This window comes from Armigeres subalbatus, chromosome 2, assembly GCF_024139115.2.
Source record: "Armigeres subalbatus isolate Guangzhou_Male chromosome 2, GZ_Asu_2, whole genome shotgun sequence".
Taxonomy (NCBI): Eukaryota; Metazoa; Arthropoda; class Insecta; order Diptera; family Culicidae; genus Armigeres; species Armigeres subalbatus.
The window spans coordinates 175253768-175280008 of NC_085140.1; the positions used below are offsets into that span (position 1 = coordinate 175253768).

General features: G+C 37.6%; 2 protein-coding genes across 3 annotated transcripts; one reads left to right on the forward strand and one right to left on the reverse strand.

The window, feature by feature from the left end:
- Nucleotides 1–201: 201 nt before the first annotated feature.
- LOC134211242 (uncharacterized) lies at nt 202–17972 on the forward strand. 2 transcript variants are annotated; one of them, XM_062687942.1, is made up of 6 exons: nt 202–408; nt 467–1169; nt 8593–9001; nt 9070–9129; nt 11737–11967; nt 17070–17972. In XM_062687942.1, the coding sequence occupies exons 1-6, from the start codon at nt 392–394 to the stop codon at nt 17558–17560; spliced, it is 1911 nt and encodes a 636-aa protein (XP_062543926.1). In that variant the 5' UTR covers nt 202–391; the 3' UTR covers nt 17561–17972. The 2 variants fall into 2 exon arrangements, with proteins under 2 accessions (XP_062543926.1, XP_062543927.1); XM_062687943.1 differs by having other exon boundaries at nt 17073–17972.
- Nucleotides 17973–20184: 2212 nt separating this feature from the next.
- On the reverse strand, nt 20185–23806 carry LOC134209386 (uncharacterized protein K02A2.6-like). The gene is made up of 4 exons (XM_062685370.1): nt 22847–23806; nt 20951–22793; nt 20255–20599; nt 20185–20198 (listed from the first exon to the last, which is right to left on the reverse strand). The coding sequence occupies exons 1-4, from the start codon at nt 23804–23806 to the stop codon at nt 20185–20187; spliced, it is 3162 nt and encodes a 1053-aa protein (XP_062541354.1).
- Between the last annotated feature and the right edge of the window lie 2435 nt (nt 23807–26241).

Below are 26241 nucleotides of genomic sequence, written 5' to 3' on the forward strand. Positions count from 1 at the left end.
AACTATACGCTTAAACGAATATGTGAAAACAAAAATTATTGAACATGTGTGCTTAAACATCATTGATTGAATCTATATAAACTTTTGCCAATAAAAATGTATAATATTTTTATTTATGAGTTTCTAGATTCATACCCCTCCAGATTTCATTTCCTGATGTGCCAACTTGCACGAATGATGACAGCTCCCACTACCGACGTCTCAACCACGAACAGATGCAAGAAAGAAAGTGAAAAATTTGTTGGCTGCTGAGCGTTAAAATTTCCACGACTTTTTTCTCCCAATTTAGCTTTTATAGAGGCGATAAATTATTTGCAAATAGATTCTTTTATAACTGTTATCAATTTTATAACGACTTTGAACTATTTTTTGTATATAAAATTGATTTATCATGAGGAAACGGGGAGGGTAAGTTTGGCTTTTACAATTCTCCATTGCTAGTGTTGATTTTTTATTCTCTTTTTAGATACCGTCGTAGTCGTAGCCGCAGTCCCCGCCGAGGAGGGGGCAAGTCGCGGTACGAAGTTAGCAAAGCGCAACTGATGCTCAGGCCGGTCAATTGGAGTCACCACAAGTTGGAATCGGTTACACGATCGAGTTATCGTCCGAAGGTGGATTACCGTCGATCCGAACGGGAGATTAGTGAGTGGAGAAAAGCAAAGGAAATTACGACCAAAGGGCGCGACGTTCCGGATCCAGCACTGACCTTTGAAGAAGTAGGATTCCCGGCAGAGATCGCCGATGAATGGCGCTATGCGGAATTTACCAATCCTACGCCGATCCAGTCGCAAGGTTGGCCAATTGCCTTGTCCGGCAGGGACATGGTCGGTATTGCTAAGACCGGTTCTGGGAAGACTCTTTCCTATCTCCTTCCGGCCCTGATGCACATCGACCAGCAGTCAAGATTGCGCCGTGGGGATGGTCCCATAGCATTGATTTTGGCTCCAACGCGGGAGCTGGCCCAGCAGATCAAACAGGTTACCGATGAGTTCGGACGGGCCATGAAAATTAAAAACACTTGTCTTTTCGGTGGCGGTGCAAAGCGTCAGCAGGGTGACGACTTACGGTATGGAGTGGAAATCGTTATCGCTACACCGGGAAGGTTGATTGACTTCTTATCGACGGAACATACGAATCTTCGCCGATGCTCCTATTTGGTATTAGATGAGGTAATTTGTGAAATAATCAAACAAGCATAAATTTAAGTATTATTTTAATTATAAATAATTTGAATTTCTTTCTATGTATATTTTGATAACTTTTGTTTTCAAAATATTCATTTTTAGCCATATTTGTTGGTTCCCAATAGAAACTTATTTTAGATTTTTGATAAATCAAATACTTAAAAAATTAAAATCAACAGAGCTATCATAACTATTGTTGATCAGTTAGCTCAATATTTAGGGATATTGTCAGTTAGCAGCTAGACACAAGCTTGTCTGTGAACAATGAATGGTTCGCGCAAAACACATTGTTAAATTTTTTTAGTGTGCTCTCAGTTCGTTCCGATGCTGGGAAGAGTGAAGCAAAGTCAGAAGACTGAAATAAATGTTCAGTATTCAGATGTGGAGAGCACTCCGTGTTGTTCGGAGCAAATTATATTCGAGGTCGCTCGTTCTTGGGCTGCCAATCGCCATTTTCCGTGCACACTGGCTACACACCTAGATTTCGAACAGCCAGCGAGTGTACCGTGGAGGCACCATATTTGACGCAGTTAAAAAAATTTCAAAAAGAAACATTATTTAAAAAATAATTGCAAAATGGATTCGCTTAATATTCTGCAGAACGAGCTTTCTACTATTATAGAATGTGTACAAATAATGAAACTTCGAAATATAAGTTTATTTCTTAGTTTTTTAATCTGTTTTTATGTGGTACTTGAGGTGCCCAACTTGACGCACTAATTTTACCATGTTCCTTATTTGACGCAAAGTTGTTCCTAATTTGACGCACTTTGAAACTTTATAAAAACTCAATCAATTAAACGCCATATTTTTTATTATGTAATGACAGTGTAATAGAACTTTGCACGATATAAAATAACAAGTTAATTTATTTCAACAACAACAAGTTTGCATTTTATGTATTTTTGTTCAGTTTTTGTAAGTATGTAAGTGTTTTGTTAGTTTCATGTACCCTGCACATCAACAAAATGCTTTTCAACTAGGTGTAATGTCAAAACATATATTCACGGGAGAATTAATTTTGACATTTCATTACGTAACCAGCCTACCATGGTCTCTTGTATTTGTAATAAAAACATCACTTTATTTGGTAATCTGCAATTTTGAATCTATAAACTGATAAGAATACAAAAAACGCAACCTGTATATGAACCCTTTTAGAACCACAATGAAGCTACCAATATGCAAATGTTACGTGACCGGCAGATATATCTAAAAAATATGAGCTGCCCGTCTATATACATTTCATCAATAAACTTTTAACACAAACTGATACTTATATAAGAAGGCCAGCCATGTTTTTGTCTGATTTCATATTCAGCGTTGCCCGACTAGTAGCTTGGATAGCAACAGAGTCACAAATTGAAAATGTGTTTATTTTTATTTTTGGCTTGTTAGAATTTCGTACAAAGAAAGTGAATTGAATTGTATGATACTAATTAATTATACAATATTATTTTCTCGCAAGAATTTGAAAACCAGCATTGAGATGTCTAACTGAATTCGCCCTATAGTAGACCCCCTGGGGGTCCATAATAGGAAATTGCTTCTCTATAGTCGACACTTCATTTGATTTTCATGTCCCGTTTCGGAACGTTCTTCTTCCCTATTATGGACCCCCAAAATATTCCTATAATGGACACTCTCGTGTTTATTTTTTAAAGAATTGTAAAATATCATCTAATTTTCATTTCCATAGCATTTCTAATGCATGTAATCAAATCATAGGACTTTAAGGTAGGTTCTCCCGATAGAATTTCATAGCAAAATGTTGACATTGTGCAATAATAATGCAAAAATGGCTGGAGGGTCCACTATTGGTTGTGGGTCCACTATTGGGCACTTTACCCTAATTACAAAATACCGTGTAAGAGACGCGTAAAAAACGCATCAAAATCGAAGACAGCATAAGGCATACTATCATGGGCTGGCCACTTAGTGGGATAATCCAATGTTGACTAATATTCCAAGTAGTAGAGAGTTAGTTAAAACTAAATGAATACATATTGCTTTTCCTAAGAGTTTCCTAAGTATTATTGAGGCTTATAAGCACTGCCTTGTCTATGCGTCTGATAAGATTAATTAGGAACATCACAATGCATTGTGAGCCTAATTTGACGCAGAACATTATGGGTTGAAAAATGCGTTCAAATGTTGCAATGTTCAACTTAAAAGGGAAAGCTTACTCATTATGCTCAGCTGTTTGTAGATAGGAGTCAAAGATTCTCACAAAAGTCAATTTAAGCGAAAAAATGATAATTTGGTCCTAGGTATTCTTCTTATTGGCATTACATCCCCACACTGGGACAGAGGCGCCTCGCAGCTTAGTGTTCATTAAGCACTTCCACAGTTATCAACTGCGAGGTTTCTAAGCCAGGTTACCATTTTTGTATTCCTATATCATGACGCTAACACGATGATATTAGTAATGCTAATTTGCCATGGGATTTTTGAAACAATATTGTTTACTTGTAAGCAAGCTGGCTGTCAAAACTTCATCATAATTTCAATGCTAGTATTATCATAATTGTGCATGCAAAAATGTTCACGTTTTATCATGTTTTTCTTGGATTTTATGAAAATCAATAAAAGTATGTAAAACGTTTTCAAACATGATTCCATCTGAAACCGTTTTAAGGAAATCCATGATCATGATATTAATTGCTATAGCTTTTTCTACCTTTTTTACAATAAAATGTTTTACAAAATGAAACTTATGATTATGTTCCAAACTCGACAACAACAAAATTGTCATGGTTGGAAAGATTGTAGTTTCCTTATTACGCATTGCAAGAAAAATTTGGTTTTCAGGAAAATTCGAGCGCGCCTACCAGTAAATTTTCCACCAAAATCATCATAGTCATCCATGCTATCACTTGTTGTCGATTGTGTATCCCATTCTGTCATTCAAATGTGTTGTTTGGACAGTATCAAAAAAAAACAAATTTTGATTGAATTAAAAAGCTCTGCATTGATCACAGTTTTCAGAAAAGCAGTGAGTTTTTACGGGTGGAACACACCTGAAACACTTTTCGTTGAACTTGTTTTGCAAAATCACGCCTAACGCATTGCCCAAAACGAAAATAATGTATTGAATCGCATGGTTTGGTAACTTAGAGAAGATCGTTCAAACCTTCATAAGATGGTAGTGGGTTGGGAGTTATGGGTTATCGTATAGCTATTTTTGAAATACAAAATATAATATGTTAAAACCTGTTAGAAGCACGATTGCTGCCCAGGATGATGAATTTACCTCAACATTAGCTGCGTGGGTTCCAAACCGTGTTGATTTTGATCACTAGTAGAGTTTTGTACGATTTCGTTATTTGCAATATTATTAATAAAACCCTGTGAACAAAAGTTAAAACATGTTTGTCCTACATTCGATATATATCATTTACATATTAAGAAGAATCAAAAGCCTATCTCCAATTATTTGATGGGGCGTTCACTCATTCCATTCTTTGTGTTGTCCTGATGCTCATCACAACATTTAATCCAGACCAGTCAACTTTGGACTGTGCTTAACTGATTGGAAGCTGGAATTTGACAAAAATGTTTGGAAAATCGAAATTTGGTATTTGTCCACGTGAAGCCCACCCAGCTATTGCAAAATTCAATTATCCGACAAAGTTATTACATAGCATCTCAACATAGTCTCAACAGGTAGTGAAGGTCCCAACGCATAGACTGTTGCACTCTTGCACAATCTGACATTCGTACATTCTTTTTTTAAAGCTGGATAACCCGGTATTGGAATCTTTCATAGATGAACCCGTATGCAATATCTAGCCAATGGATGCAGTGCTCATACTCTCACCTAAGTGCTTTCAAAAAAGGAAGCTGAACTTGCTTTATAAAGGTTACACTTTTTTCAATTGAAAAACTCATTAGTGTCATACCATACCGATCGACCCAGATAATGTGGGTCTAGTACAGCGTTTCGGAGAACCTCAGCCATCGTTGTGCTATTGAAAAAATGTAATTGATAGTTTAAAGAAATTAAAGGTAGATTAATAAATAAACACAAAACAGAGATTACTGTCAATCAGTTGAACCATAAATGTAATACTCAATGCTTGCTATGCAGCATTTACTCTATGCGGAGATAGCTGACTGCGCGTTATTTCCGCGGATCCATCCAAATTTTTCTTTTTCTCCGTAATAATAAGCTCCACAAAAAAATTCACGCAACCTCTCGCAATCGTTTTATGATGTTTGATGTTTGCTATAATTGGCAGACATAAAATTAAATGGTAATCATGATTCTGAGCGACAAACTTACCTTAATTGGGTTGTTTTGGGGTATATATGTTTTTACATATTCTGAATGTGCATAAAAATATTAGCCGAACCTCAATTTTCCATAATTTTTGGAGCCCCGGAACTATTTTTAATTTGCATTTTAAATTTGTATGGGACTAAAAATTTGTTCTTATGCTGCATGGGCCAAATGTCATTCTATGAATGTTAGTGTCATTCTATCGATTGAAATGGCTTATTGTTTGCTGTATAAAAATGTAAATAAAAGGTTTACAAACAAAATAAAAATATGTTGGAGATCAGGAAAGCATTCTCTTTATGTTAAACTATAAAAAACCTCATATTTTTCTTCGCTAAACAACCCAATTATGTTTCGTTTCCAAAGAAGAGTGGAACTTTGATGAACCGATTCATAAAAAGCATACGGGGAAGCCCATATGGCATAAAGCCATTTGACATAATGCCGTTTGTACGCAATAAAACGCAATAAAACAAAAGAGTATACATTAGCCTGGAAAAAAGGCAAAAGAGTAGGTAACTATACTTCTTTAAAAGTATGCATTTGACTGGACAAAGGAAAAAGAGTAAATAACTCATTTCCCGGAATAAAGCAAAAGAATAGATGACTGCTTTAAAAGTATACATTTACCCCGGTTAAAAAAACACAATAATAAAGTATTAAAAAAATGCACTTGCCCAGAATAAGGCAAAATATTAGATGACACCTTCTTTGAAAGTACGCATTTTCCCGGAATAAGGCAAAAGAGTATATGACTCCTTTAAAAGTATGCATTTGACCACAATAAAGGAAAATAGTAAAACCCCTTCTTCAAAAGTAAGCCTTTTCCGGAAGAAGGCAAGAGACTAGATGACCCATTTTTCAAAAGAACGTAAAAGTCGAAGCGTATATGATTTCATTTCTGCGCATACGATCGAAATAAGACAAACGAGCTGATGGTTCCATCTTTTAAAGCACACGATTTCTCCTTATAACTAGAAAGCATGCATGCATGAAAAGGCAATTCTCAGTCCACTGAATTTTTGGCAACCTCAGGCATTCCTCAGGGAAGCCATCTTGGCCCTTTGATATTCCTCTTGTATTTCAACGATGTAAACAATGTGCTTCGAGGACCGCGACTGTCGTATGCGGATGATATGAAGCTCTATGCACTAATTCGGTCTATCTCTGACGCAATGGACCTACAACAAGATATTAATTCATTGCGGAAACACATTGAACCGGATGGTTGTCAATCCTAGCAAATGTTCCGTGATCTCTTTCACTCGTGTACATCAGCCAATAACTTATAACTACGAGCTCAATGGAATTGTGATGCAACGTGTGAACTGTATAAAGGATCTTGGTGTTATTCTAGATACGCAGCTAACATTCAAGCATCATGTCTCTAACGTGATTGAGAAGGCTTCTAGAACATTAGGATTCATCTTTCGAGTCGCCAAGGGTTTCACCGATGTTTATTGCTTGAAATCACTATACTGTTCGCTGGTTCGATCTACGCTGGAATATTGTTCCGCCGTATGGCATCCTAATTACCAGAACGGATCAGTAAGAATTGAATCTGTTCAACGCCGCTTCATTCGTTTTGCTCTTCGGTTGCTTCCATGGCGAAACCCATTCCGGTTACCAAGTTATAGCAGCCGTTGTCAATTAATTAATCTTGAAAGCCTACAATTACGGAGGCACATTGCACGGGCCATGGTCGTTGCTGATACGCTCCAAGGCAGAATCGACTGCCCTGAAATTCTGGAATCAGTAAACTTGAACGTTCGACCTAGGGCACTGCGAAATAACGGAATGCTGAGGATACCTTTTCGAAGAACGAATTACGGACAACGTGGAGCGATGGTGGGTCTACAGCGGGCATTCAACAAGGTTGCCCCATGTTTTGATTTTAATCTATCCCGACAGACGATTCGTCGTAATTTTACAAGGGCTTATTCTGCCATGTTTCATAATTAGCGATGATTTTATTATAGCTACTTTTATAAGTATTAATTAGGATAAGCATCATTAGGACCTAAGTTGTCTCTTGATGAATCACACAATAAAGAATAAAGAACATAAAAGGTACATCACTCCTTAAAACACGCATATGCCCAGAATAAGGCAGTAATACAGATGTAAATTGAACTTTTGCCTAGAGTTTTTATAATTCTTTTAATGTTTATGCCAAATGGCCCCTTGCTATTCAACTCGTTATGCCAAATGGCATTATGCCATTTGAGGTAGCCCCCATTTTTCGAATGTAAAAGGCTATTAAGAAACAAAGTGGTTAATTTGTATTTCGTATTTATTGGATCTGGTCCGTGTGACATTACAAAACATTATCCAGTATCACCATTAAACGAATCTTTGTATGAAAAATAACAAGAACTTTTTGAAAGCTGCGTTCAAAGCAAAAGGAAGAAAGTTAAACCCAAAAGGTTCGCTATGATCAGGATCAGTGCACTCGAAGCACGGGCCACTACGACAGGGTTTTTATTTGTTTTCTTCTTTATTAAAGAGGCTTTCAGCCCTAGAGATGTCGTAAATTAATCGATTACTTCGATTAATCGATTAATCGTTGCAATAATCGATTAATTTTGAATCGATCATTACCTAACGATTAATCGATTCAATAATCGAGAGAGATCGAGAGTAATCGATTTGTTACTAATCGATTATTCAGGATTTTACGACATCATAAGGATGTCGCAAATTAATTGATTACTTCGATTAATCGATTCATCGTTGTAATAATCGATTAATTTTGAATCGATTATTATCCAACGATCAATCGATTCAATAATCGACAGGAATCGAGAGTAATCGATTAGTTACTAATCGATTAATCGGGATTTTACGACATCTCTATTCAGCCCTCGGCTAGTTCACCTCTGACAGGGTTGTTAAAGTAGCACGAAAATAAAAGTTTTTGTTGAAAAAAGCGGGTTACACCAGACATTAATAAACAAGATTTTGGCACGGTGAAGTTGAAAAAGATATTGTTGAAAGTCTAGACCATAATTGGTTTTGTTTTGGAGAATTAAATAGAACTTAGAAAACTTAAGAATTTTAAACAGGATTTGAATGTTCATAAATTTTTATTAAAAAATATAAAATTCTGAATTTGTATCATTCCAGGCTGATCGTATGTTGGACATGGGATTCGAACCGCAAATTCGAGCCATCATTGAACAGATCCGGCCGGACCACCAGACGTTGATGTGGTCAGCCACTTGGCCAGACGCTGTTGCCCGTTTGGTGAAAGACTATCTTAAGGATTACATTCAGATTAATGTAGGTTCCCTAAAACTGGCCGCCAACCATAATATTCTGCAGATAATCGATGTTTGTCAAGAGCACGAAAAGGAGGCCAAGTTGAGCATCCTTTTGCGTGAAATTATGGCCGAAAAGGAGTGCAAAACCATCATCTTCATTGAGACCAAGAAACGTGTTGATGACATTACCCGTAAAGTGCTGCGGGATGGATGGCCGGCAATGTGCATTCACGGCGATAAGTCACAAAGAGAACGTGAATTCACTCTTAATTGTGAGTTTATTATGCACACAATTAGCATACATAAGGTTTTCACTAAAACTTATTCTTGCACATTTCAGCATTCCGTTCAGGCAAGAATCCAATTTTGATTGCTACCGACGTTGCTGCCAGAGGATTAGGTAAGATTGTTTAAAGCCGTAGGCTACATTCCTTAATTAAATCAACTGTGCTCGACTAGAAAGTTTGCTAGTCGATAATTGCCAATTGTACAATCTTTCTTTGTTATACTATGTTCAGACTGCGCGACTATACTTGCGACATTCTATTCACTTATCTACACAACACTTGTTTTGTCGATAATTTGAATAGCATCAGTATGTTATAATTCCGTAGTCGAAACCTAGTATCAGTATTGGTTAATTTGAGGTGCGATTGAAATTAGCAATAGGATTTTTTTTTGGGATAGAGAAAGATTGTTCAACAGCATATTGCTTCTATTACGTGCTTCTTCAAGTGATTACACCAATGTTATTCATGCAAAAAAATACAAAGTTTGACTGGAAATATTAAATGATAGTCTAGAGCATTTTCATCGCTTTCGTTCTAAAAATAACGGGTTATACTTTGCTTTATTAGGCCTCTGGTAATATTAGTTTGTTGAAATGTGGCCGTAAAATTGTTTGACTTTAATGTATCAGACATTTCGTTTGTTCAATGTAGTGTATTACAGAGATAGTAATCTGATATAATAATCGAATAATCGATAGATTCCGCGGTAAGTCAATGAAATATTATTGACTGTATGCTACATTTTTTCTTAAATAATTTCATTCACTTAAAAAAAATAATAATTCTAATTATGAATGCGGTTTCTCAAGATCACTATCGACTTCGATGCTTTTGAATTATTAACTATTATGTGTATCTAAACTATCATATTTATTGTTAATTAATATTTATAAATTATACTTATGTGTTATATTCCTAATATTTGACCAGGGAATGTAAAATAACAACATTTCCAATGACAACAACATTGTCCTCTCTTGTAAATGTTGGGACAAACTCAACTCGCAATAAGCGTTTGTCCTAAACTGCAACATAATAGGACAATGATCACCTGCCTGAGAAGTAGTCGGTTTCTGATGATGTTTTTGGTTAAATAAGTATCAGTTATCATAGTTTAGACATAAACATAACCATCTGTTGACATGATTTGTGTTTTACTTCTTAAATATACAAGTTATCGCAGTTTGAAAAGTTCACAACAATTACCTCTCCATGTTTGTTGCAAATAAAATGGAACGCAACAATGTCTTTATCCTCTGCAGATGAACTTTGTCTATCGCTATTCTCTTTTGTCGCTTGTTTTTTGCATTTTTTAGCGAAAATTACATTCCTTGCATTTTACACATGAGGAAAATGTTTAAACCCTATTGATGTCAATAAATCTACATCAATTGAGTATTTTTGAGATTCCTTTTATGATATTTCCTGCCTTGACGTTGAAATATTGTTTTACTTCAAAAAGGTAACACACTACATTTGAACTACACGAAACCTTTGAAACATTTGTAGTATAATTCAGACGACTGGTTGTAACAAGTTATTCAGCTATCTGAAAATGCAAGGAAAACACCCAATAGAGAGATTTTCAAACAAATCTTACGTGCTCTGCTAAACAAATACACTCTCACAAAATGTGGTTGTTTGCCAATGTTCCTTGCTTTTTTCTTGTCGATAATTTGAATAACATGTTAAAACTTTGTTATTTGATCAAATTGCACCAAATGGCCGTTTTGTCAACAGGGTAACCCCAAAATCAACGCGCTGTAAATGCTCTAAGCTTAAGTAAGTACCATCGACATTACACCCTAGTCAGCTTAAATATGTTTTATATAACTTGTTCCTAGATTCCATCAATCAACATCAAAACAAACAGTGCTTAACAGTCCTTCTCTGAATAAAACTAGGCATCTATTCTATTCTTCCAGAGGCACACAGTAAAACGTCTGCCTTGTTCAGAAATGTGTAGTAAAGAAGTTGCGAATGTAGTAAACGCAATCTGCTTTGCTAAGAAGAACAGAACAGACCTGCAAATGTGCCTCTTCATGTGCGTTTCCGGGTGTGGTGCCGAGGAAAGCGCGTGGTGGCAAAGGTGTTTGGTGGATAAAACACTGCGCGACCGCACGCCCGGCCATACGAACATCCCTTCGACCCGCCTCGAGCCTTCCGAACCGCTGCGTGGCCGGCCCTGCCCATCGGTTGGCCGCTGTGGTGGATTCCAGGTTCGGCTTCCGGGACTTGGCATTGCTTGACCACCATTGGACCGACCGACAAGAGTTTCGTCCCTCATTTCCATCCTCAGCAATCCGTCGTCTCGGTCACTGGTGGTTAACGGTGCATGTCGACTGGTGCTCAAGAGGAGGATTCTCCATCCGATTTGTACGTAAACCCGGATGGCCGGTGATGCGTTGTCGGCCACTCATTATCGATGGGGTGGTCTACCGACTGCCACGTCCTGCGTCACATAATCGCTGCCAAACCGCTAGCTATCCCCTGGTGGTTCCTGGTGCGAACAGGTTAGCCGTCAAAGCAACAAGAGTCAAATAAACGAGATGAACTACGAAGGATAAGCAATTATTAATTTATATTGTTATTTTTTATTGTTACATCAATTCTAGAATGTAATAAACCTTCGTTTTGAAGCATTCTTCATGCTTGATTGATTGGTGTTTAACAGTACGATTTTTCCTGGCGCCTCTTTTCGGCGACATCATTTGCAGATGTGGACGACGTCAAATTCGTTATAAACTTTGATTATCCCACTACGTCGGAAGATTACATTCATCGCATCGGACGCACAGGGAGATCTAACAATACCGGCACTGCTTACACGTTTTTCACTCCGGACAATGCTGGAAGAGCACGCGAATTGATCGATGTGCTAAAGGAAGCTAAACAGGTGATCAATCCAAAACTTTTGGATATGACTTCCATGCGTGTAAAGGGAAGAGGTAAGTTAGATTTGATCATAAACAATTACAGACAGATAGATGCAACTATTTATTCAATAATTGGGTATATTTCATGTTCATCTCATGCTTCAGGATTTTTTTTTGTTCGGGGTGAACCACTGCGTTGATTTCATTGAACTTTATGTATACTATAGTATACCCGTGTCATTTGCTAAGTGCATGTCTTTCTGCTTCATTTCTATTGAGAAGAAATGAAGTACAAGTCGTTTTTTATTCAGATTTTTCTCAAACTTAATGTGAGGCCTCTTTAGATTGAGGTACTACAGCATCCATTCGCTAACTGGGATGAAACATCAGTCCATTTAACGAGCGCCGCTTTTTAACTGGGCTGTCGAGGAGATTTACGATGCATTACTGTACCGCTATTTATACCCTTCGAGAAATGGCTTATACCAACTCTCAAAGAAGCGCCCCTCAATCAGTTTTGGCGTCAGGGTAGGGGTGATTCAATTATGACGTCCTCAACTTTTTGAGATATCTAGACGCCCCCTCCTCCCTCTGTCACGCTTTTTTGTGTACCTTGTATATGTACTGTCACAAAATCTTAGACCCCCTCCCCCCTAAAACTGTGACATCGTTATTGAACGACCCCAAGAGCTAGTTGTTTTTTTTTAATTGTATGTTTTCTGGCATTGGTTGCAGCAGTGATACACAGAGTTGTCCTGCACAGTTCCTGTGCGCGCCCGCGTGCCTTGGTGCCATTTTGACAGATTGAAGGGGTGTCCATCGAAAGGCTGAATACTCATAAGGCTGAAATCCACAAGGCTTTAAATATCAAAATTCTGAAATCGGTGGGATGCAATGACAAGTTGAGTGTTTGAATAATAAATAATGAATGAAGAAACAAAAATAGAGAAAAAAGAATTGAAAATAATAAAAAAAACAAAGAACAAAGAATTAAGAATAAATCATAAAAAATCAAGAATAAAGAAAAAAGAAGGAAGAAAGAATAAAGAAGGGAGAAAATAATAGGAACAAGTAAGAAGGAATAAGGAAGATAAAAGAAAAGGAAGAGGAAAAAGGGATCAAGGAAGAAGAAAGAATATGGAAAAAGAAAGAAAAAAGATATAAGTAGGGAAGAATAAGTAAGGAAGAAGAAGGAACAGGGAAAAGGAAGAATGAAGGAACGAGGAAGAAAGAAAAAAGTTTGAAGAAGAAAGTTGGAAGACGGAAGAAAAAAGAAGAAAAATTAAAGAAAGAAGAAACAAGGAAGAAAGAAAAATAAAAGAAAGAAAGAAAAAACAATAAACAAGAAGGAAAAAGCAAGAAGAAAGAAAGGAGAAGTTAGAAGAAGGAATAAAGAAGAAAGAAGGTTGTTAGAAGACAGGGAAGAAATAAAAAGAAGAAAAATATAGAAGCAAGCTTGAGCTTGAGCTTGATTGACTGCTCGTAGTTGCTACTCCATTATGACCAGATCAGCTGTTCTTGCACAGGGAACCAACAGATGTTTGCTTGGGACTAGCTCACATCTTCAATGTACAAGTACTGGTGATCTCATTTGTAAGGTCATACTGGCGCCTGCCACGTCAGAATGCAAATCAATGTAGGGAAAGGGGGAGGAAATGATGATGCAATCACTCGTCCACTGCAAGCCGAATATACCTCTGCACTTGCCACGAGTTCATGCGGAATTTGTTGGAATTTTTGGTTAGGTTCGAGAGGCAGAGATCCGTCTTGGTTAACTAGCGCCAATGTGATAGATAGGAGAAAGCAACTGATGAAATTTCAAATTGGATGTTTGGAAACGCGCTTTATAGTGCATTTCCAATTCTAGCAGATTACTGTTACAATGGTCCAATGCACCGAGTTCATCAATGACATTTGAGCGATGCGCTGTTTACTAAGAATGAATACATTTTCATTCATCGAGTTCATTCAAGTGTTCATTTTTAGTAAATAGCGCACCGCTCAAACGTCATTGTATTCATTCAGTGCATTGGACCATATTCAAGTTGAAGGTATAAGAATTCAGATGGAAACGGTATGAAAGTCCATTTCCAGTTCTAGCGATTGCTAGAACATGAGAAATATAGAGAAAGATTATTCAATTAGAATTTTGTTAGAATATTCAAGTTGAAGGTATATTGAGATGGAAACGGTATGGAAGTCCATTTCCAGTTCTAGCGATTGCTAGAACATGAGAAATATAGAGAAAGATACAAAGTAGGAGAATGGAACGGATCTGGGATTGAACCCACGACCTCCTGCATATGAGGGAGAAGCAGTAGCCATATGACTACCAAGCCCGCTAAAGAAGAAAAAATATAGAAGAAAGAAGAAACAAGGAAGAATAAAGAAAAAAGGAGGAAAGGAGAAAAATACAGAAGGAAGAAGATGAACAGAAGCAAGACAAAAGAAGGAAAAAGAATGAAAAAATAAATCAGAGGAAAAAGGTTGGTACTCGGATTCTGATGGCTTTTCCGAAAACGTAACCTTTAAGTGGCCTTGTTGTGTAGGAGTTATAACGCCTATCTACACGGAGAAAAAAAATGTAGTAGAATCAACATGATTCTGCCTCAAATCAACAATATTTTTGCATTGATTTATGAATAACAATATTTATTGTTGATACAACCAAAAATAGGGTTGAATCAACCATACGCGATGGTTGATTCAACTCTTCTACATATTTGTTTCAACCATTCTTTCCAGCTGTCACTGTCAAATAATACATAATAAAACAAATTCATTTCGGAAATGCTGCGAAACTACTTTATCGGCAATGCGATGACATCACAAAAGAGGAAAAAGTGACAGAAACAGAATCGATCTTGTTACATGCGGAGTGAGAGTCATTCACATTACCTCTGCTCCATTCTCACTTCATGTAGATAGGATGATTTATGTTGATCAGTTTCTACAGTTTTTCCACATCATGGAATGGTTGTCAAAAGAACGATATTATTATTGTTCCAATCATGCGATGCAGGATTGAAACAACAACTTTGAAGGTTCATACAACAAAGTTCACGTGGTTTGATGCAACAATCGCAATAGTTGTTTCAATCGTACAAGATTCTACCGCGTGTAGGAGTAGGAGGTTGAGGGTTCGAGTCCCTCCAAGACACGTGGATTCTTTTTCGCAAATTCCATATCAATTTGTACATTTTGAAACATGTGCTGTGCATATGCAAAGCCAAGATATTTAACAAAAAAAAAAGAATCAAAAACCAAATGCAAGAATTAAGAACAATAAATAAAATTTTGTTCCTTTCTATGCTACCTTAAAATTTCTTGTGCAGTACGGACAAAAAAAAATTCTGATAAAAAATTAATAACTGTAGAAGCTGCGAGGCAGCAATGTCCCAGTGGGGGATGTAATGCCAATAAGCAGAAGCCAAAAACTACATTGAAGGTTCGTACTCTCCTCTACGTTTTCCAGATGTATGCCTTTGTACGAAGCATACCACGCTGAAGGAGGTTGAGATCGAATCTACGATCTAAGAAGTTACCGGGTGAGAAATTCTGGCGCCTTTCCGAAGCATACATCGTACACTTAATAACTATTGAAGAGCTTTAACGAATACTAAGCTATGAGGCGACTAATATTGCACCTGTGGAATGCGATTGCAATAGATTAGAAGTAGAAATATATAGATTTGTTTTGTCCATTTTCAAAAGAATTTTGTTGGATAAGCGTCCAGTACACATTTTTGAAATACCTATTCAAAACTTCTCGTATTTCGAGCTACATAAGAAACAGTAGGGGAAGGTGGGTAGACTTGATCCCCGGGGAGACTTGATCACCCCCTGTTTTATCGAGAACTAAAGTAGTTTTGTTCTAGCGTATTTTTTAGTATAGATCCTCTAAAAAAATGACCTTTATGTGGTGAGTTATTTATTAGATTGACAACCTTATTTATTCTGCAGGGCGGTTTGTATGTTTTGACCTTCCCAACAATTTTTTTATTGGCCACGCAAAATTTGAACAATTTTTCATAACAATGACCAAAAATGCTTTTTTTTTTTCACAGCACAAAGCCATATATGCTTAATGATCTGTACTGATGAAAATGTCAACATTCCATCAAAGTTTTACGATATTTGGATTTGAAGTTATTGCCTCAATATGGGGACACTTGATCCCCCATTAGTCAATCATACAAAAAATTGGCGAAAAAATTCAAAAAAATATAAATCTGGGTTCAGGCTTCTATTTGTTTGTAGATTTGACAGATTTGATGAAGTTTTGGCACGAAAAATATTGATTGCCTAGATATCATAACAAAGGGGATCAAGTCTCCCCAAATTTTAAAATTGCATGTGCTGTCGAATTCAATAACAAAAATCGTTCATGTATACGCACAGCAATTCGAAAATTCTGCGTATTTTGAAGAAAAAATATTTTAAAAATCTGAGGACATCTTTCTAATTTTATCAAAGCAAGTTCTTGGAGAAGAATCAATTCCCCCCAAAAATTTAAAAAGTCGATTTTTGACAGCACTCTAAAAAATCGATTGTGTATCAATAACAACAATAATTTAAGGACTGTCATACATCTGTACAGTTAATTACTATATTTCTTAGAGAGTTTGTGTCGAAATCGCGTATGTTTATTTATTTTTGGCTGTGATACATCGGAAATCAGAAAAAGGGGATCAAGTCTACCCAGTCTCCCCTACTAATTCACTAACATTAGCGCAAAAGATACCGTACCGTTTTTTTCATGATTCATATTTTTCTTCTTATTGGCATTACATCCCCACACTGGGACAGAGGTGCCTCGCAGCTTAGTGTTTATTAAGCACTTCCACAGTTATTAACGGCCAAGTTACCAATTTTGCATTCGTATATCATGAGGCTAACACAATGATACTTTTATGCCCAGGGAAGTCGAGACAATTTACAATCCGAAAATTGCCTAGACCGGCGCCGGGATTCGAACCCAGCTACCCTCAGCAAGGTCTTGCTTTGGTAGCCGCGCGTCTTACCGCACGGCTAAGGATGGAGGATTCATATTACAAAAGCAACATAAACTCGTTCATTCAACTTTCTCACCTATCTGTCTGGTATCATCTCTAAAATAACTATTGTCGTGTATCATGTACGAATAACATTCATCCTTCCCATCCTTTTTTCAGCAGGTAAACGTGGATTCATTCATTCGCGTTATCCACGTGAACGTCGTTCCCGCTCCTACGATCGAAGGGGCACATTCCGACGCAGCTCATATTCTCGGTCTCGCTCTCGCTCAAGATCCCGTTCCCGCTCGGCATCGCCACGGTTTTCCAAGCGAGACGTGTACCGTCCGGTGAAGCGCAGTGTCTCCCGCGACAGTCGTAGCAATAGCAGCGATAGTCGAAGGGACAATCGCCAGAAGAAAAATACCAGACGAGTCAGCCGCTCTGCCAGTAGATCACCTCACCCACGTGATGGGGCTGCAGATAATAAGTCTGGCAATGCCACCGCTACTGATCGGAAACGTAACGGAAAGAGCAGTTCTCCGAGCACTCGTCGTTACCGGAGTCGCAGCCGCAGTCACAGTCGTAGCAAGAGCCGCAGTCGCAGCCGTGAGGGAAGATTCCGATCGGCTAAAAATGGTACCAATGGTTCAAGCTACGATCGGCGTTAGAAGTAATTTTACAAGTCTTTTTACCCGAATCAGTATATCAATATAACACACTTGCTGATTAGACACAGTTAGCGCAGCAGTGTAAAACAATCCATAAGTTATTTCTACAAAAAAATGTGTACTTCCTGAGCCATAGGACCCGGATTTTGATCTTTAGGTTTAAGAATATAAAACATTAAATGTACGAATTATTCTGGATTCATGTAGGTATAAATGAAATGTCATAATTCTAGATGGGGTTTTCAAAAGTTGATAAAAATCCTGGTATACTTCTATTTTTTCCAATGTGGTTTGCTGTACAAACGAACATTTAAGATTTTATTCATAAACAAATGAATGTCATTATTACCTTCTCTATTTCCGTTCAATTGTATCCGTATCATAATCGTATAATAAACTTATACCGGCATAACTATTGTTGATATTATATAAAGAAAGAAAAATCCGTAATAAGTTTCTAATAGAAACGAATCTACTCGGATGATGCGATTTCTCTTTACTAGAGCGATCCTCAATTTGAACTTATTGACAAGTTTTATCATGTCTAAGTTTATGATCTTTGCGAGAATGCTTCACATATGCCTCAACGTGAAAACCGCAATAAAATTCCATTCAAATATGAACATACACCTGAAAATGTAAATTTTCGCTACATAGGAAGAAATACAATTACAAATCTGAATTTATCATAAAACTTTTTTTCCAAAACCATTCTCTATTGGGCAATATGGTCATACCTGCTGAAAAGTCTTAGGGAACTTCAGCATATTGTTCTGCTCCATTCTGTCCATCCACAGTGCACATGCATCACAAAAACTGCAGTGACTTCTGACTTCAATGCTCGAAAAGAATTGTCAGAATCTGAGCAAATGTGCTTATTCTGCGTCTCGTATGAGGTGAGGCATCTCGAATGAAGTGATAATTGTCGATGCCTCCCATTTAAATTACACAGTCGTCTCACGTGAGACGTGTCGATTTCGACTATTCTCCTTTCATTGGAGATGCAGAATAAGCACGAATGTTAAGAAACGATTTCCGATCAAAAAGGAATAGATCTAAAAGCCCAAACCATCTAATTGTGGCGTTTTCGTTTAAAAAATTATCAAGCTGTTCATAGAACCCCAGAGAAAAATTTCTTGGCTAGTCCCGAGTCCGGTGTTAGAAAAACTCAAAGGTGCAGCCCAATCGGGTTGTACGCAAAGGTGACGTAGGACTACGTAGCTATTCGAAATTGATGGTTTGTCATAATAATTTGTGTCGTTTTATTAACATTGAGCAATCTGCTCGGAAGCCAACTGAATCAAGAAGTAGAATAGTTGTTCCCAGTTGGATAAATATATTTGCTTTTGGTTTCACGCCACTTCTGATTCTGCTTATTTTTCCTTTATTTCGGCCATTTTTGAGGATGGTGTCCTCCAAAAAGGTCTTTATAAAAAAGAAGGTTGATCCTACAATCCGATATGAACTTTCTTCAAAGTGCAAAACGGGTGGAGATGATGCAGTAAATTTGAATGGATGAAATCACTAACAGCAAACAAGCTACCACGCCAAACCCGATTCCACCGAAAAAATCCATTTTCGCAATTAACTCTTTCTTTCCATAAAATGTTGGTCCCGAGAAAAAACAATTTTCATTTCCCAATGCGACTTTCCAATAACTAACTGCATCCAAACGCTTGCCGGCACCTTGCGTTGAAACTGTCGAATCGCCACTTGATGAATTTTCGCTAAGCCTCCAAAATTTAGAATAAATTTTCCGCATTGCCACTGCCACCCACGCCTTCGTGCTGTTGTGTCCGCTCCGCTGCATCGAATGTCGAACCGCTCTTTGTGGAATCTCGATCAAAATGGCAAAATGGCCTTGCAAGCGGAAAAAAAATGTAACATAAATGTTGTGTTTGGGGACTTCGGAGGCTGAATTGATTTGCACACACTGGTTATACTTACAACTATATTGTTCGAGAGCTATCGATAGAAGAGAGAGTACATTGGGTTGACAGGGTATATATACAGTTTCTATAGGGTTGCCTGATGGTTATCGATTTAGCGTACAGACAGGAAATAGTTAACGCAATCATATTGATTACTGTCTTATCTAGATACACTACAACTTTCCCCTTTTTAACTTCTACTTCCTATTATAATCTTCGAAAGTAAATCTTTTCGGTATCTTTTTGGTTCTAACTGATCTTCTGAGGAAAACTGATTCGTTTGAATCACTTCGATTTCTGCTAACATCAATTTGTACTTTGTTAGGTGGAGACTCACCTAGTGATTCACTTCGCCTACGCTTATTTGTAACATTTTCTGATATTCGTTTTGGTAACTTCGTAGAACTAGTTGTTACAATGGAACTTTGATACCTTAATTGATTACAATGTACAATTTTTACACTGCCGTTTTCTGTTAATTTGATTTTGTACAATAAATTCCCGATTCGTTCTAATATTATAGCTGGAATCCATCTTACTAACTCCTTAAAATGATTTCTGTACATAACCTTTTCCCCTTTTTTAAACTCTTTGTTTCCTTCACAATTTGTTTCCCTGTCATCAAAAACATATTCTGTATTTTTCGATTCGTCAATAGTTACACTTTTTCGACATTTTCTTCTAGATTCTGTATCACTTGTACGTATCTTAGGGTTTATCGTTGTAAGAATAGTTCTTGGCTTATATCTAAACAGTAACTCACTTGGGGATTTCCTAGTTACCGTACAAGGGGTACTGTTGTACCAAGCAAGTATTTCGTTCAATCTCTTAGTCAAAGTTTTCCTACCGCCCTGTTGTTCTAACAATCTCTTTTTCGAAAAGCTTTTTACTGTCTGAACTCCTCTTTCAGCAGCACCGTTTGATTGTGGATGATATACTGGACTCTTCATTATCTTAACATTAAGCGATTCCCAATACCGCACAAACTCAAAAGAACTAAAGGGTGGTCCATTATCCGACACAATCTGCTCTGGTAACCCGACAAATTTGAAAAAATCATCCAACTGTTCATTAACTTTTTCTGCGTTCGTACCGTTCATTACCTTAGCTTCAATAAACTTAGTAAACGAATCTATGATTAATAGTACCATTTTGCCTTCGAACTCGAAAAAGTCAATATGGATTCTCTCCATAGGGTATGTACAACTTGGCCATTTAGAAACAACCTTTTCCTTCGGAACGTTTCTTCTCTTATCACATATTTCACATTGTTTAAAGAACTCCTCAATGTCTGCTTGCATACCTTTCCACCAGAATAAACCTCTTCCTAGCATTTTTCCTCTGACAATGCCGTCATGATTGGTGTGTAACATCTTCAGTACAATTCTTTGTAATTTCTCAGGGATTACTAACCTATCACCATAGAACAAACAATTATCTTGGCAACTCAAAGAATTACGTAAATTATAATAGTATTTCAGCCTATCCGGAATAATCTGCGGCCATTGAAACTGAACAAAATCATACACTTGTGATAGAATGTTATCCTTTGCTGTAAGATCCGCTACATCACTTGTCTTTAACGGTAGTTCTGGATATTGTTCTAAACTATTGATAGACGATTCATCAATCTCTGTGCCACCTAACACTGGTAATCTTGACAATGCATCTGCATGTGCCATTTTCCTACTTGGTCTGTATTCCCACTCATAATCGTACATGGACAAAATTACCGCCCACCGTTGAAGTCTAGACGCCGAAATTACCGATGTTCCTTTTCGTGGATGGTAGATTTCCTTCAACGCTTCACAATCTGACACAAGTTTGAAACGATGTCCATAAATGTATTTGTGGAAACGCTTTACTGCAAAAATTATAGCTAAAGCTTCCCGGTGAAGCTGTGAGTAATTTTTCTCTGCTGGCGATAACGTACACGAGGCAAAAATCACTGGTTTTTCCTCCCCATCTACAACATGGGATAATACAGCACCCACGCCATATGGGCTAGCATCGGCTGCTACCACAATCGGTTTGCTGGAGTCATAGAGTTGTAACAAATTATTCTTCACCATTAATTGCTTGCTTCTCACAAAACACTCTTCACAATCTCTATTCCAGCTGAACGGCACATCCTTTCGAAGTAATCTATACAGAACTCTTAACTCTGAGGAGATGTTTGGGATAAACTTCGAATAGTAGTTCAACAACCCTAGGTACGATTGCAGTTCACTGATATTTTTCGGAGCAGGTGCATTTACTATTGCATCTACCTTAGACTGATTTGGCCTGATTCCATCCTTACTGATGGTGTGACCCAAATAGTCCACTGACGTCACGAAAAACTTACACTTTTCTGTATTAATCTTCACGTTGAATCTACTCAAACGTTCTAGCACCTGATCTAATAATTTTCTACACTCGTCTAGCGTTCTTGCTCCTAACAGTGCATCATCCAGATACGTTACACAACCGTCTATGTCTCCTAGAATCTGATCCATGATGCTTTGGAAAATCGATGGAGCAGTTGCCACGCCAAAGGGCAATCGCAAATATTGGAAAAGTCCTATATGCGTATTGATAGTTAGGAACTGTTGTGAATTTTCCGAAACTTTCAACTGCTGATACGCGCCCCGGAGGTCAATCACACAAAAGAACTTACTGTTTCCCAACTTCGCGAATATATCGTCGATTCTCGGTAATGGATAATATTCCGATCGCAAATATGGATTGATAGTTACTTTACAATCAATGCACAGTCTCAAGCTGCCATTTGCCTTAGGCACCACAACTATGGGTGAAGCCCACTTACTGAAAACTACCTTTCTTAGAACATTTTCTTCGCACAATCTGTTCAATTCTGCTTCAATAGCTGGTCTTTGTTGAAATGGAGGAGAATAAGCAGCATGGAAAATAGGTTGCACATTATCTTCCATGATTATTTCTGCTTCAAAATCACGAATTGGACTGTTATCGTCACATATCACGTTAGGGAATTTCGATCGAATAGAATCTATCAGGGTACAATCCACACTATTCATACTCACGATACTTTCCTTGAACTTGCGCCTCCATCCTGGCCAGAGAACATCCAACCACGTGCGCCCAAGCAGTGGTCTGAATGCTTTACCACTCTCAATCACCACCAGCGCCAGTTTTCTGCTCGGTCCTCGTTGACTACTGGACACTTCAGCATTGAATCCCCCGATCACTTGTATGCCTTGTCCCGTCACGGTTGAGAACCCATCGCTGATTTCAAACAACGGCCTGTCCGAGAACCACTTTCGATACAAGCACAAGCCCCACTATCGATTTCGAATTCAACCGGTTGGCCATCCACAAATAATGTTTTCGTCACTTCTTTGCTTTTTTCCAACAATTTATCGCTCGCGACCGTGTTTAACTGCATCCGAAGATTGGCAATCTCTGTCACCAGATCATCCGCACCACCAACCGTACCTACGGTCTGGCTCTTTCTGGAATCCTGACTACCGCTTCGGGTTTGCTTCGATCCTCGCGAATAGCACATGTTCGCCGCGTGGCCTTGCTTACCACACGCGAAGCATTTCCAGCTTCTTGCTGGACACTTCCCCTGCTCATGATCACGACCACATTTCTCGCACACTTTTCGCCGGCCATATTGATTTTTTTGACCGCCATTGCTATTTGTGAACCTCGAACGACTTTTGCTACGATTGCGATTTTGCTTTCCGTGCCGCACCACGTGCGCACCCAACACGTTTTCCCGCACTTTATTATCCTTCTCCGCTAATTCCCAATTTAACGATTCATCTAATGCGTTTTCGAACGACATTTTTTTCTGTTTCAACAGATGAGTGCGTAACTTGCTATCATAGATACCAAACACGAATCTATCTCGGAGAGCTTCTGTTAAAAAGTTATCGAATTCACACTTTTCCGCGAGAGCTTTTAATTCCACTACGTATTCTGACATTGTCTGACCCGCTTTTTGATCAGCCTGGTGGAACCGGTAACGTTCCGATATTTTATTCACATCCGGTCTAAAATGCTTTTTCAGAGCTGTTACTAGCTCTGGATACGTTTTGGAACTCGGATTCACTGGTTGCAAAATCTTCTTAAGAATGGCGTACGTGTCCATTCCTAAATGCGTTAATAGAAACGGCACTTTTCTGTTCCTCGGAACATCGTGTAAAAGAAAGTGTTGAACCATTCTTTCCTCATACACCTCAAAATCATCACCCGCGACGTAATTATCAAACGATCCAAAATTGTTCGCGACTCTATTCGTACCGGACGATCCAGCGATCACTTGCTTCTTTTCCTCTTCTTCTGCCATTGCTGATAGCCGATAACCTCTAATCAATTTATAACCACTCCGTAACGCGACACGTGTTCTTCAAAACTGGATACACTCAGCTATTGTGTTCCATGCGCACTGACCAACGGTAGCTCTAATCTCACTCCGTTACTACCTACGCAACACGTTGTTTCGATACACTGTTGACCGCCACTCACGATCTCCACTTATCCTCGTCGCCAACTTTATTGTATTTGGGGACTTCGGAGGCTGAATTGATTTGCACACACTTTGGTTATACTTACAACTATATTGTTCGAGAGTTATCGATAGAAGAGAGAGTACATTGGGTTGACAGGGTATATATACAGTTTCTATAGGGTTGCCTGATGGTTATCGATTTAGCGTACAGACAGGAAATAGTTAACGCAATCATATTGATTACTGTCTTATCTATATACACTACAATAAATAAATAAGAGATTTTAAAAAAATAGGTTTTACGTTAGGCAAGGCACGTTACATTTTTTAGCGAAGAGTCCTACCGTGGAAGCACCATATTTGACGCAGGTCCAAACTTGGCGCACTCTCAAATCAAATGATGCAGAAAACCTATTTTCGCCAAAAATATATCAACGAATCAAGCTAAATGGCTTTATTTACTCTTCTTCTTTGCATATATGGCATAAAAAGCATATTATTGACGAAGAATCAACGTACCCGAATAAAATATATGGAAGTCATACTCATAATGCGTCAATTTCTTTCTTTCTTAGCCACAATGCTAAGGATCGAATCCCAACAAACAACGGCAAGTTACAAATAAGCATCTAGGTTGAATTATTGTTTATTTGTGATCTTCGTAGCTGAATAAAATGGATGCTGAATAATTTGCTAGACAGATTTCATTTCAGCATTTAATCTAACTAATATTCGACATGGCCTATTTATTTGTTCACTACCTTTATTTGAAGTCGAACAAACGTTTTCGTTTTATCACATTTCAGCAAATTAGGGAAGTTTAACAATGTGCTAAACTAATGATTTTCAAAGTTCTCTGTTTGACTATGATGTGATGCTCTGAAAAGGTGGTCCAATTGAGTTTGAATAGTAAGTTAATAAGCAAGCATTAGACATCCTTCTTAACCGTTGTCCTTCTTAACCATTGGATTTTACATTTATCTGATCTATCGCACAGTGGAAAAAACTTTATGCTTTTTAGTTTGAAAGAAAATCTGAATTCTAGATCTGGAAAATTTGATTTATAGGAAATTAATGATTTTTTTTCAAGACATGCTTTTTATATTCGTGATTTATTAAGCTGTCGGAGATTATAACGAACAAAACTGCTGGAGCAATGAAAAAATCATGCATTCATGCGCAACTAAATTTACTAAAAGCCGGACATAATGCCGTTGAATAACATCGGAAAATTATTGAATCTTTGATGTGTGGAATCCCAATATTATCGCATGGATGTCGATCTTTATTACGGCGAAATTGGAATAATCTTAGCATTTGACAATCATATCGCAACCGTTTATCAAGAGATTTTGAGGAAGGCCGAATATACATTGATTTTATTTTCTTCATAAATTCATAAATAGCATTGGGGACGGATTTTATTTTATCGTTTATCGACATTATTTTTACGTATTTTTCCTAGTGTGCGATGGTTATGACCATTGTTCAGGTTGAAATATAAATCTTGTACAGTTATTAACAAACTGTGGTTTGACAGATCGACTTATTGAATAAGAGTCCAGTTATGATTCATATTGAGCAATAAGTTTATTTATGTTATGCATTGAGTGAGCCATATCTAACAAATCAAGGATGGCGCAGATGTCAACGTTACCGGCAGATGATCAAATGACAGCAGTTCGAGACCCGATTTAGGAAAATTTTCAAATGATTATATGAAAATAGCAAGTGCTTCAAAATACGTTCATTGGAGATCTTAATGATGTTACCTTCTATGTGTTATTATTTTCGAAGAATTCACATGTAGCTGAATTGAGTAAAATGCTTATTAAAGGTTTAATGAATCAGTTAATAAATTTGTTTTTCAAAATGAGATGTTGTAGTTGTATAACTTCGTTAAAATTGTGTGAACAAAGCTTGAACAGAAGTTGTGATAAGAAATAGTACAGACATAATTCAACACAGCGCTGAATTAAATCATCACACTGATGTTAGTTCAACTAGTGAATGTTTGTTGGGATGATCATTTTTTCACTCAAAATAAGTTTTGTGAGAATCTTTTACCCCTACGTACAAACAGCTGAGCATTTTGAGTAAGCTTTACCTTTTACCTTGAACATTACAACATTCGAACGCATTTTTCAACCCAAAATGTTCTGCGTCAAATTAGGCTCTCAATGCATTGTGATGTTCCTAATTAATCTTATCATACGAATAGACAAGGCAGTGCTAATAAACCTTCATAATAGTCTTAGGAAAAGCAATATGTA